This window comes from Cydia splendana, chromosome 20 (assembly GCF_910591565.1).
Source record: "Cydia splendana chromosome 20, ilCydSple1.2, whole genome shotgun sequence".
In the NCBI taxonomy this organism is placed as follows: Eukaryota; Metazoa; Arthropoda; class Insecta; order Lepidoptera; family Tortricidae; genus Cydia; species Cydia splendana.
This window is the reverse complement of record NC_085979.1, coordinates 12,637,407-12,651,874: the sequence shown is the minus strand read 5'-3', so window position 1 is coordinate 12,651,874 and position 14,468 is coordinate 12,637,407. Positions and strand designations below refer to the sequence as shown.

The window sequence follows — 14,468 nt, the reverse complement described above, 5'->3', positions numbered from 1 at the left end:
GTCACATGCTATAGTGTTTCATATAAATTCCATGGTAGCAAAATCGTTTTGATAGTTCGAAAAAAGAAACTGATTTGACTAGTAGTCAAATACCCAATTGCATTAAGTCGTCTTCATTCAGCAAGCGAAAGCCAAATCGAGTTTTTGTTATTAGATAAGTAGCATATCGGAAACAGATCTAATAACTAAAACTCGAATTGGCCTGTCTATATCAGGGATCGCCGCAGTATCACACAGTATAGTCGTTCGATTCGTAACTGGCCCCGAACGGCAAATCCTTTGTGTATTGTTAGGTAAAACGGCGCGTGCTTCTACCTCCTGCATCGGTCACTTTAACCGGTTATTGAATTACAACTACTATTGCAATAAGATTCGAAATGAACAAATGGAAAAATAATTTGCCTATTCTTGTGTGGTCCCTCTACCACAATTCTGTGGTAGAGGGACCAAGTAAAAAATTACTGAGTGCCGGCGAGTCGAGCGCTACAGAACCAGTCTAAAATGTGTCATCTAGATGTTAGCAAAGGCGCGTTATCGGAGAGCGCACCTACACCTACACTGCTTTTTTAGCGTTGGTCTAGCTCGCGCTCAGGTGCCAATTAGAATTTATACGACCCTTTTTTTGCAGATAATGGCACGTGCGGTTTTACTTAACAATAGACAAAGAATTAGCCGTTCTGGGCCAGTTACGAATCGAACGACTATATCAGGCTATCAGAAATAATGAGTTGGGTACTTACCCACAGTTAGTGGCCTTCATTCTGCAAGCGTTGGCGTATAGTTTGCCATCGGAGCCGCAGGTCGGTCGCGCGACGCGCCAGCACGACTCGCGGCAGTGTCGCGTCGTTTGACAGTGTTTCTTGCTCGTTCGCACAACTCCTTGTCTGTGGACATAATGAATTAAGATATGTAATGGTGTATTAAAATATTTGACTAACAAAAAGGAAAATTTTAAATCAATTTTAACTTCCTGGTCGAGCAACTTCTACCGTGAATCGGCCCCAAGGCAGTAATTTATCCACTTTTTTATGTGCTCTTACTTCTTATTGGAAGTAGCTTTTATATGTCCTGAAGTTATAAAAAAAAGGATAGAAAACTTAAATTAACCCTGATTATCAGTCCTTAACTAGGAATCGCTGAATGTTTCTCTCATTCATGCAATAGAATAAAGTAGGTACCTTCTCGTGCCGTCCATATTCAACTAATCTACTGGACAACAATTAATCACCAAACCATGTACGTATTTTAAGAAACTAAAGTTACTCGACAGTAACACTGCTCATTAAAAAAATCTTCACAACAATTTCCCGTGTTAACATCAGTATCACCTATAAAAGTCCAGAGAAAGCTTTAAAAATATCTGTTGTTAGTTAACACAACTTTGACGACCGGTCTGGCCTAGTGGGTAGTGACCCTGCCTATGAAGCCGATGGTCCCGGGTTCGAATCCTGGTAAGGGCATTTATTTGTATGATGATACAGATATTTGTTCCTGAGTCATGGTTGTTTTCTATGTATTTATATATTATATATATCGTTGTCTGAGTACCCACAACACAAGCCTTCTTGAGCTTACCGTGGGGCTTAGTCAATTTGTGTAAAAATGTCCTATAAAAAAAAAAAAAAAAGAATACTTTAAGTTAGCACATAAGAACGACTTAATGTACAAAAGGCGAACTCTACCACTCAACCTACCACGCAAAGCAAGAAAGATTGTAGGCGGTGCATTTACTTTCGCAATTATTTTCATCCATAATAATGATAATAAATTACTTGCACCTGACGTCATTAATTTCTTCATGGTAATTGTATCCGTCTCGCAAATCCCATAAACCAGCAATATTTCTAGACGCTTCCTTTCACGGTTAATCCTTTTCGCTTCAATAAACACCGACATTTTCAACCTTATTACACTAGTTTTAAGGACTTGTTGTGGTCGACGAGGCATGTACATTACATTAATTCGCACTCCATTAAATGTAAAAATTGTTTAAGTTACGCTGCCACTTACGGTTGTTAAATCATAACTCACAATGATTCGCTTGGGTAAGTTAGTCTGATACGGATAATGTGTTCTTTTAATGATCTGCAATCGTATGATTGTTATTATTACGGTGCTCAGTATGTATCTAGAAAAACGGAAATATCTCAGTCAAGCTAGCATAGGAATAAGGCGATAAATTGGCTTATTCCTATGCTAGCTAGGGTAAAATTTCACAAGCAATTTCGGTTCAATTTTGACCTAACAGTAAATAAATTTAACATTATCAAACTGCACAACGGGACTTAATCGCGTATTTAAGTTTTAAGATTTACCTCCGACGTTTCGAGGACGGCGTTGTCCCCGTGGTCTCGGAGAAGACGGGCTTAAGTTGACATCAACATCTTCTAGCCGCGCGAGTTTTTCGAACTACCCGCACTTGGTCTTGTTTATCAGTTTGAACGTTTTGCACACTAGGGATGTCACTCTGTCGACACACAACACTAACGATATTCGATTTATCGACTGTCGATATTCGTTTCCGCTTACATTTACTAATGACTGGATTCCATGTGGATGAGATCTTAAAACCATCGTCCCGATTAAAATTGCAATGTTTCCCCCTCCGTCCCGTTGTGCAGTTTGATAATGTTTAATAATCGTGAAAGTTTAAATCAGTGTTTAGTAAATAAATTTGATCTACTGTTTTGCGTGTCTATTAATTTTTCTAATGAAGTCCTCTTCAAAGTACGTTATTATGAATTTATTTAAATAATACCTTCTTATCTCTTTCAAGAATGTAAATTTGGCAATCCCTCAGCTAGATTATACGAGATTTAAGCGATCGAAATCCATTTAGTATCTATTTGTTTAACTATCAACAGTTACCTCTGTAGTACCTACCAAACTTGTCACACTTAGAAGTACACCTTCAGCTAGGCTAGGCAATCATATCCTGCTCTCAGATCAGCAGTTTCAACGAACAATTGTGTGTACTTGTACATTCCCAGCTACATATGGTTTCATCCAATGGCGTTCAGAAGAAGACAATGGAACAGTTCCATGATCTGAGCAGGCAATCAGAACTCACCCGCACGTCAGCAGTTTCATCTGACAAGTGCTCTTGTACACATTTCCGTCAGAGCCGCAGATGGGCCCGTCCAGTGGAGCTTGGGAGCAGTCAACGGGACAGTTCTCGCGATGCGCGCTGATGTTGTTGCAGGCGCCTAAATGAGACAGGCCGGTGCCAACCCTGGAAGATAGAGAGAGACGGATACAAAAATAATGTTCATTTGCATTTCTGGCTTCTTACTTCTACCGACTGTATATTAAAACAGCTTTTAAAAGATAAGAAACTTATATTGTTCGTTTCAACTAAAATTAAAATTACATGATGGTCAAATTGCTATGGGATGACAGACGTTTTCCAAGTGTTGTCACATTCAAATTAAATGAATAATGTGGCCAGCTTAAGACCTACTTTTCTATACAAACTGTGTGTTAAAAATGAACTTATGTTTAATATTATTGAACACCGACCATATTGTATTTTGATGTCAAGACCCATAGTTATCAGGGATCAAGAGTCAGTCTATCCTACTGTTAACTTAAAAATCAGCATTTAGCCCGCTCTGGGCTTTTTAAATGCTTTTTGTAATGTTACCGCAACTTTATTCCCAGGTGGACGTATCAATTAAAGGCCTAATCTTCCTCAAATTTCTATGGTACTGTAATCAACGCCATGGATAGAAGTTGACTGAGAAGTTATCAACGTTTAGGAAATAATCGAAGAGAAAGAGAGACCCGCCCACTACTATTCTAATGATCTGCCGTGTACTGATCAGTTACTGATAATTAGATCAGTAACTGATCTAATGATCGGAAAACGAAGTATGTAGATCGTCGTCGTATCTCCTGATCGATCATACCGCCAATGTTTCTCTTTTCTGGATTTACATTAAATTAGGGAAATTTAATCAAAAATGAACAAGTCCAGAAATAAGGAGCCCAAACACAGCCCCTTGCAAGTCCCTTGCCGACTAGGTACAATCGCTTGCGCTCGCGGTGTTCCAGTTAAGAAAACATTGCCTTAATCCTTACTACCTGCTACCTGCAAGGCGTTCAAACGAGTATCGCCCTAAGGGTGGTATCGCGAGTGCAGGCGATTGTACTTAAGGTGTTGTTAGAAGTGTAAGATGATGATAACTAGTACCTGCATATCTCCACCTGTAGCATGCACCGATTGAGGTAGGTTCTTCCATCAGTGCCGCACACCGGGTCCCGTTCGGACGTGCAGCGGTGGTCACACTTGGACCCTTGGGCGCGGGAGCAGGACCCTTGTTCCGGAGCTAGTCGGACACCTGAAAATGTTTTAGGTTAAGGTTATAATTATGTCTGATCAACATTGTGTTGGTATCGCTGGGGCGATGCTGTTGAAGCGAACTTGCGCGATCTCCATGCCAATAACTGGCGGGAGATGGAACAGGATCGCGACAACTGGCGTGTACATACTCGTGTCGGAGACCAAGACTCATTTTAGGTCGCTGCGCCATTAAGTAAGATAAGATAAGGTAACATCGTGTTGTCAAGTGCTTTTAATGGAGATCAAGACACACAATTCTCTACTAGTCTCTCGCGTCAAATAATGGTCTAGTCTAGACAGTTCATTTTTATATGGAGTAGCTGTCACATAAAATTTTTGTAGACATTTATTGGAAGTTAAGCACAGTCATTTATTTAGAGATTTTAATTTTTTTTATTACCTCACACAAAAGAGACTTGAAACTGTCATATGGATCATACTTCGATGCAACAGGTATAATTTTTCCCCTTGAATGTTCAGATGTTAGCTCATTTCGCTCAAGCCAGCTAGTGCTTCCACTAATTATAAATCAGTACTTAGCTTGGTTCCTTCAGAATATTAAAATAATAATGTAATAAATATTTTATTGTAAACTAGCGACCCTCGGCTTCACATGGGTTACACAAAACCTTAACAAATTGTACACCTAAACCTTCCCCAAAAATCACTCTATTGGTAAGTGAAAATCGCGTGAAAATCCATTCAGTACTTTTTGAGTTTATCCCGAATATACAATCACACCGTCAGACGCGGCGCGGAGGACATTCTTTTTTAAGTTGTGGTGATACGAGTATGAATAACAATGCCTCAGGCTAATTTAGGTTTAGACTTAGGCTCAGTTACACCAACCACATTTAACAGACTGATTAACAGCAGTGGAGTATGAAATTTCTCTTACAAATAAATTTTGCGAATGCTTTAACGGTGACAGACGGTTTGGTGCAACCGACCCATGATCAATTGTTTAATCGATTAAATGTTTTCACATACTGTGAGATATGATTACAGTACACAAGTTTGTATAGGTACCTAGGATCACAAATTAGCGAGAGTCCTTAAATTCTTCGGCCACACAGTCAGGAAGGCACGGACACGCTAGAAAGGCGCATTATTACCGGGAGTGTCAGATTTCGCTCCAGGCAACGATGCAGATGGCCGAAGATCGAGAGGCCTGGAAAGCAGTGGTAGGAAGAATAACCCATAGGAGTCACGTCCCTCAGACATGAGGTCACGACCAAGAAGAAGAAGAAGACATATGAAACACCGAGCTAACAAATTATAAATGAGCTGACCTTTCCCACAAGTCTTCTTCCGCATCTCGCAGAGCGAAGGGTAGATGTATCCATCGGTGGCACACACTGGCTCTCCTTGCAGCGCGGGCCCGCAGATCCGTGGGCATGACGCGTCGCGGGCGGCATCAATCCACGATGCCGCTGTAAACAAAAAAAAAGACAATTGTAAGTAGAGTGAATTAAGCTTGATTCCTGTAGTAAGAGTGGGGAGACACTCCTGACTTCGGGCAAACTCGGCTCCGTTCGGCTCAGCATTACTCCGAGAATATCCCTTTGCATGCACGACCACAGATAAGATAATGACTTGAATTTTGACAACCCTAAATAGCCGAAAGGCATAGTGCCATAAGGGATATCATGATTCGACCCTGAATCGCTGTCAAACTTCGGTTTTGTAGGAAGTGTCCTTTCTGTACGATAGTACTATTATGTATTTATTCTGTGGTAATAATTCCAACAAGTTCTAGTTTCCTATAACTGATTGAGGCTTGTAAAGTTTTAAGGACAATATGAAACTAAATAAAAAACCGGCGAAGTGCGAGTCTGACTCGCACACGAAGGGTTCCGTACCATTATCTATAAAAACGGTCACCCATCCAAGTACTGACCCCGCCCGACGTTGCTAAACTTCGGTCAAAAATCACGTTTGTTGTATGGGAGCCCCACTTAAATCTTTATTTTATTCTGTTTTTAGTATTTGTTGTTATAGCGGCAACAAAAATACATCATCTGTGAAAATTTCATCTATTCTATCACAGATCACGAGATACAGCCTGGTGACGGACGGACGGACAGCGGAGTCTTAGTAATAGGGCCCCGTTTTACCCTTTGGGTACGGAACCCTAAAAAAACCGTAGCTGTAGCCGGCTTAATGTTTTTCAAACGTTTGGCTTGTACAATCTCGACACTCGTTTAGATTTGGTTACTTTCAGTACCTATCACAAGTAACAAATATCTACCTATAAAACCCCTACCTATAGTTTATTGTCATGCAGGTGTGAACCGATCAAAAGCAGCGACAAGTAATAGTCACATTAGTGACCTATCAGCGAATGTGGGTCACATCCCAATTGCGCTTGATCTTGGTCGCATTGTTGCACCGCGGTGCAGTCGGGTCACAGGTCACGTGCCTATGAGTTATACGAGTAGCTGTCATTTAACACAAGCGGCTTATGGTGTACTGTAAATAAATAATAAATTGCCATATTTACGGTCTCCTGGGTAACCAAACATGCGTTTTTTGTGGTAGTTACCTACATAGATACAAGCTCTTTCCATAACGGACCTTTGTTAAGCATGTTAGTAGAACGTGGTACAACATTGCTTGTAACAAACTGTGCTCATATTATCCCTAGGCTGATGGGACTGAATACCAACAAGAAATAAAAATAAATAAAATAAAATAAATAAAGCGTTTATTCTCAAGCTTACTTACAACTAAATACGTATGCATTCTTCTGCCAAACCACAGAGCGGTTTGTTGGCAGACGAGGCTCCTATAAGTTTATGTAAGTATTAAGTAGGTTATATGTAACTTAAATAATGGTTGATCCATCCTTTTATTTAGCGACCCCCTGTTATTACCTCTGTGTCTCTGTTAAGATGGAGATGATAATTTAGAATATTGTGGAATTAGGACGATATGGTTTTATGTTTTATGACCTAACATGGTCAAATTGGTAAACAATTTCCCGATACATTCGTCACAAAACGATGATTGAAATTTATTTATTATTTTATTAAGGTTATCAATGTTATCACACAGGCACCAGTGTGCCGGCCGCCTAAGGATTGAAGTTTCTTACTGCCCTAGCCACTAATGGACTTCCCTCGTCGAGGTCGCGTGCGGTGGACCCGGACAATCTGAGCGGATAACGTCCTTAATCCTTATGAAGTTTTGAACACTGTACCCTATTGTCCATGTCCAGGCGCTAATGCATGCTTACTTTGTGCGTACGAGTAGATACCGTAAAACGGGGTGAGTAGGTTTCGCGGGGAGAGGTGGGTTATGAATGGGGAGAGAAGGTTGGAGAGGGGGGTGAGTAGGGATTTTATGGCTACTGCTACAAAAATTATGTATTCCAATTTAAAATGGAGCTATAGTAATACGCATAATAAAAAAAAACGATCCAACAATCTTCCAAAATCACCTTTGTATGAAAACCCCTCTCACCCCAAATACGAGGCACTACGGGGTGAGGTGGGTTTTCCTCTTTATCGTCAAAGTTATGAAATGGAACTCTTCTTCTTCTTCTTTATATTTAAGAGCTGTGCTCTTGTCGGTGGAGCAATCTCCAACTCGTCCGGTCCTCTGCCAACTCCTTAACCGAAATGGAACTACTCAAAATAAAATACAAACGTCCGGAACACTTATTATATATGTCACCGTTAAATTGTAAAAAGCGTTAGTTTATAATCTAACTAGGGAGATTGTAAACTGTCGAAATATTGTGTACCATAACATACTGCTTACAATTTAACGCTTTATTTTTTGGTAGATTATAATCTATCGAAGTGAAACCGTCATATTGTGAACTGGCGTACGAAGGAACGCGCCTCGAACGCTGATTGGTTGAACGTCGTGAGCCGCGCGCCGCCATATTTTAGTGTTAATAAATACATAGATCTGTTGTCGAATGTAAACAGTGTTTTGATTACTTTAAATTGATTTCGTGTTGGAAATTACTAAATACCAACTTTAAAATTAGTTACATGATATGTTGCAGAACTAAAATTAATCTCTGATTAACCAAAGAAGTGCAGTTTAAATGATAATAAAGAGGGGAAATATTGCTGCGTTTCTGATTTTTTATTTTACGTATTGTTACGTTTATGAGTCCATATAGTCTTGTTGTAGCGGTGGTGGCCAAGTGGAAATGACGTCCGACTTACAATCTGGAGGTCGGGGGTTCAAATCCTGGCTCGTACGAATGAGTTTTTCAGATTTTATGTACGAGTACTAAATATCATTTGATATTTACCACTAGCTTTTCGGTGAAGGAAAACATCGCGAGGAAATGGTAGGTATATGTTAAGTCACCAATCCGCATTGGGCTAGCGTGGGGACTATAGCCATAAGAGGAGGCCTGTGCCCCGCAGTGGGACGTTTATTCATCATCCTTCGTAGGCTAGGTGATTTATATTATGAATATAAGTAAAAGTAAAATATAAAAACACTTACAAAACAATAAAAAATACATATAATCACATTATAAAAACCTAAGCTAGGATGCCGCCAGCAGCGGGGCAAGGCCCAAACTGCCGGTGGTCAGGGCTGCAGAGAGAGGAACCGGCGGACTATCCGCGCCGTGTCCAAGATCACCGCCTTCTGAATCTGACCCTTGATCCAACCACCTAGTGAGGGTCTCTCAAGATTTTCGTCGAGACTCTTCGCTATTAGACCGTTCACTGAAATTATTATTTGTAGCTCGGTTTTAATACTCTCGGGTCTTTCGAGCTCGGTCATTTATAAGGTGTGCGTGGGGATATAGATCCAACACGTAGAGGCCATTTGGAGAGGTTTGATGTCATGTAGAACGCCTGCTGAAACCCATTCACGGGTACATCAATAGATACCCTTGAACCGGTTTCAGCAGGCATTTGAAGCTATTGTAGAGAATATGGACATAGTACTGGTCTATGGTTTAAGGTTGGGTGGAAAAAAGACTGGGCTATTGCAAAGGAGGCCGGACACCTGCCATAACATTGCTCGCACAAGTTATCGAGGCAGGGGATGACTCGCCACTCGTTAGATGGAAACCTGATGCGCCGTCGTAAAGACGGCCAGGCGCAACACCGGCGTGAGTGGCTCAGGGGTGTCGTGAGGTGTGCTGCGCTTTTCCGAAGTTACTCGGGGCGTTATGCCCTTTAGCACTTCCACCCCTGGAGCATATAGCTCTGACGACTCCCCTCTGGACGGCTAATGAAGGCAAGCCAGAGCTGAGAGTCCTGGTTCTGGGTCCCCTTGAGGTCCACTCCGACCGACGAAGACACGCCGGAGACGGAGACCCTGACCGACTCTCTTATTATTATTGTATAATTTTTTCGTTTCACGAGAAATTGACGTTTCTGATTTTATTATTTTGTTACTATTTTTTCTTACATAGTGTCAGAATTATAGATTCTCTACTTAATAATAAATACATACTTGATAACACAATATTTGAAGCGTATTTGATTTATATGACTGATACCCGTGTTTGATTCTTAACTCTATGGACACAGAACAGCCTACCGTAAGACCGACCAATCAGCGCACGAGGTGCGTTTCGTCGTGTGTCGGTTCACAATTTTACGGTTTCTCGTCGATAGATTATAATCTACCGAAAAACAATCCGTAAAATTGTAATCACTAAGTTACGGTACACAATCTTTCGACAGTTTACAATCTCGCTAGGTAGATTATAATCTAACGACTTTTACAATTTTACGGTGACATATACACCATTCAGTTTTCATATGTAAAAATAAAATGTTATCGAGGTTTGAATTTCAGTTTACGGTACGTTATTTTAGCGCACTTTATAATCTTTTCCTTGTATTTTGTGGAATATAAAGGTCCAATATATATAGATTAATTGTGATGGATAGAATATAACTACCATATGACCCCGAAGAGCATTTTGAGTTTTTTTGCCACCAATTATTCGTGTGTCCGTGTGTCCTACCGTCTACATCGCAAAAACCTGTGTCAGAAAGTTGAGTGTGTCTAATTAAACTAATTACTGACTTGGCAGCGACAAAGTGAGGCAACGCCACGCCATAAACGTCTCATTTTGAAAATAATTTGACGCATTACTCTGCTTTCCCGTGCGCCAAATCGGCTTAGTCTTGGCGTACAGTCGATGTCAAAGTTATTTTTAGGTAAAGGTCGATGCAAAAGTTTAAACATATCCTTAACTTCGACTGTACATAAACTATGTTTACACGTAGCTTGTCCTTTTTAGTGCCCCGTACAAAATCTTATTCACGGAGCACATATAGGATTACCTACTACGGTCTTGCTAATCGATTAAATGCGTTTTTACTCAGTAACCGCTTGACATTCCTAATATTTGGAAAAGTTATAGCAACACAGTGAATACGAGCAAGTCACTGAAACCGCTTATTTCTAAAAGTTTTGCATATCTGTCTCTCTCCCTAAGACCTTATGATAAGAAGTTTATTATTATTGTACCCTTCGGCTAGCAACAACGGACCAAAATAAATAGCCCGCCTCTTTCATAGACTAATGGAAGATCGTCGTCACAGCCGCGGCCAGCGAGATAAAATGTGCGCAGATAACAGTAGGCGGGGGGTCAACTGTATGGAACTGTAAATAGGATCATTTTATTTTATTTTATTAGGGTTCCGTACCCAAAGGGTAAAAACGGGACCCTATTATTAAGACTCCACTGTCCGGGGGGTCAACTGTATGGAACTGTAAATAGGATCATTTTATTTTATTTTATTAGGGTTCCGTACCCAAAGGGTAAAAACGGGACCCTATTATTAAGACTCCACTGTCCGTCTGTCTGTCACCAGGCTGTATCTCATGAACCGTGATAGCTGACAGTTGAAATTTTGTATTTCTGTTGCCGCTATAATAACAACAAATACTAAACAGTACGGAACCCTCGGTGGGCGAGTCCGACTCGCACTTGTCCGGTTTTTATCTATACGGTGTGTTATGGGTGACATTTTTTAGTTGATAGAAGTTAAATATTTTGCGACTGTACCATTTACTATTGAATTGAGTAACTTTTGTTATGGGAGCAACCCTGAAATCGTAATTTTAGGTGTCCTATGCGAAATTGCTATGCTAAATATTGTCATGTCGATATCAACTTTACACAAATACCTTCCTACGCTTTAGATTCACCTTTAAAATACACTTTAGAACTGTTTTGGAGACTTCATTGTTTAATCATAAAATTCCACTACAACTGGATAGTTTAAATAGTCATCTGCACGCATAATCTATGGATTATTCAGCTGTGTTCCACCATCCACTGGCTTGTCTTGTATCTAGATGTTATCTTAGGTCTCAGATTATCGTTGATACCCAACCCAGTGATAAAACAACCGCTAAATGAGGCCTATTCCGTTTTTAACAATGTGATATGGCTTTCGTCTCATTTTGATACGACCTTTGTTCAAGTCGTCAGCCATCTCACGCGCACCAAGTGCGAATGAAATGTCTTAAGTAGCAATGTGCTAAAGAGAATTTTCAATGTTTGCCCAATTCACATGAAGTGTTCTCGGTATTCTTTTCTTCACGATTATCGCCAAACCTTCTTGCAGTTAGTTTCGATATCTATGGTCTATGATTTAAGACGATCGTCAAGATCACATCAAAACCATATCAAGGTGTTAAATGTGAATTGGTCTCAATGCCTTTAAAAACCGAAGACACTTTTAGTTTCGCTGTAGCTCGAAGACAGGCTGTATATCTTGCGAGATAAAATTACTCTGTTGCGAGGCTCAAAATAGGTTGAGACGCTAAATAAATAGCACAGAACTATTCGGAGAAACTAAGCGCAGACGATTCACTTCGTACAATGGGAAGGTTTGGTCTAGTAATTTCGGACTGCGAAAAATAGAAATATAACAGTTTTCTTATTTATACGCTTTTAAAGGCATCTTGTGACAGTTTTTTGTAAAATATCTCTAAATAAGTGAAATTAGTTCTAATTTAATTCACAAGATTTGAAACACTTAACTATATTTATAAAATTAAGCGCAGTGAAGCTAAATAAAAGTGTGTTTTAACAAAATTTTATCGAAACAAACAGAGTAAGCTTATTTAAACCGTTTATAAAGTAAAGTGAACTCTCTGTTGTTATTTATTTTTCTGCCGGCAATTTATCGCCTAGTTCGCTGGGTTTGATGTGGAAGATATACTGTTTCTTAGAACCTATTGAATTTATATTAGGACTACAGCTCATCCTTTTATGTTTTATATAAGTTCTTTTTATACCACTTAATGGGCTAAACACACTTGTGCTTACATTTTTAATAACAATATGCTAATCGATCTAGTTCCATAGTAATCTCAATTAGGCTTGTGTTGTGGGTACTTACTTGATATAGGGTAATTCGTCAATAACTGGCCACTGTTTAGTAACTGGCCACCCTAAACTAAAAATGAATTCTCATCGCCTATACCTAAACAGAATTCATTTTAGTATAAGGTGGCTAGTTATTGAAGGGTGTGCAGTTATTGAAACCTTATACTAAAATGATTTCTGTTTATAGGTGAATAGAATTCATTATTAGTTTAGGGTGGCCATTTATTAGCCGGTGGCCAGTGATTGAGGATTTACCCTACTATATATAAATTATAAGTCAATACTCAAATCAAACTCAGATATATTGTAATTAAGTGTAACTCAGTACAAGTGTCCATGATAAACACACAAACAAAATTCCCTGACTTCGCTTTCGCTCGGCCAATTTGTCTGGTTGGTCTATGGGCCCGATTCGGATTTTGAAATAGACATCTATTAGACATCTTTTAGACATCACCAAGATACGATAACGATATGTTTAAGATCTAACCTGTCAAATTTGACATTTGCGCGATTCTGGAGATACTCTTGAACGATTTCCACAGGATATGACTTAGAGATCCAATTCACATCTAATAGATATCTTACTCTATCTAACGTAAAAGTGACATTGGTTGCCCGAATTGCGCTGCAAAAGAGAACTAGTTGATATCTAAACTGTAACGTATCTAGAATGGATCAAGTACGTGTCGTCTCTTGTGAATATCTTGAAGTTCGAATATGGCAGTATCTCTCGCAGTAATCACTAATCAAAATCTATACAGCCTTGAGTAAATATCTCGGGAAAACTGCAGTTATTACATAGATATAGGATTTTCTATAGAAGGGCCAAACGCGTGCGCCCGTACCAGATCATACGAAATGCGACGAAATTAAAAACACGTTTTAACATTCCTGACTACATACCAAACACAACCTACGTAATTTGGTCGGGTTCGTTGTTACCCACCAGGAACCGGTGAGCAAGAACAATACTACCGTTTTAACGTGGAACTTTTTAAAAGTACGCAGATATGAATGTGAGATTATGACACGGACAAATAATAATAGCCCTTTTTTAGGGTTCCGTACCCAAAGGGTAAAAACGGGACCCTATTACTAAGACTCCGCTGTCTGTCCGTCCGTCCGACCGTCTGTCACTAGGCTGTCTCTCTCATGAACCGTGATAGCTAGGCAGTTGAAATTTTCACAGATGATGTATTTCTGTTTCCGCTATAACAACAAATACTAAAAAGTACGGAACCCTCGGTGGGCGAGTCCGACTCGCACTTGTCTGGTTTTTTTCTGCTACTCTTGCTGAAAGTTCCATAAGACCATCCCGTGCTGTCATTTCCCCCCCCACGTCTTATCCAGCAGATCCTCTATTCATGAGCTTTAACGATTGCAAATTGCAACACGTAGTTAGACTTAATTGACATGTTGGCACATGTGACACGTCTAAAGAAAGCGAAAACGTCGAGTGCACTTGACTGCGATTTCTATACAAGGGAAAGCAACGATTGGTTAATGTAAACATGGTGATTTAAAAGGCTTCTGGACGTGAGTTTAATTTCACTCTTACTTTTTTAAATGAGTGAGGAAAAGATGGTATGGTTTTGTGGAAGAATGTATATAGGTATGTAGTCTTTAAATTAATCGCACTTTACAGCCGAAAAAACGATTTTTGACATTAAGATGTCGTGAGTTGCTCCTCGATGGTCAAATTAGTAACTACCTACATTTACTAACTCTTACATTACTTAATAGATTTGTTTATGTCTTAAGTTGACCGGTTACCTTTATATT

The 14,468-nt window shown here is 39.7% G+C and overlaps 1 protein-coding gene across 1 annotated transcript in view; it reads right to left on the bottom strand.

The window, feature by feature from the left end:
- LOC134800558 (agrin) overlaps window positions 1-14,468 on the bottom strand; it is a 96,832-nt gene that overhangs the window by 9,234 nt on the left and 73,130 nt on the right. Inside the window, exons 3-6 of the mRNA XM_063773046.1 lie at window positions 5,635-5,775; window positions 4,193-4,340; window positions 3,071-3,232; window positions 741-884 (exon numbers count right to left, since the gene is read on the bottom strand). Of these exons, the coding sequence (XP_063629116.1) occupies window positions 741-884; window positions 3,071-3,232; window positions 4,193-4,340; window positions 5,635-5,775 (595 nt within the window). The remainder of the gene's footprint in view (window positions 1-740; window positions 885-3,070; window positions 3,233-4,192; window positions 4,341-5,634; window positions 5,776-14,468) is intronic.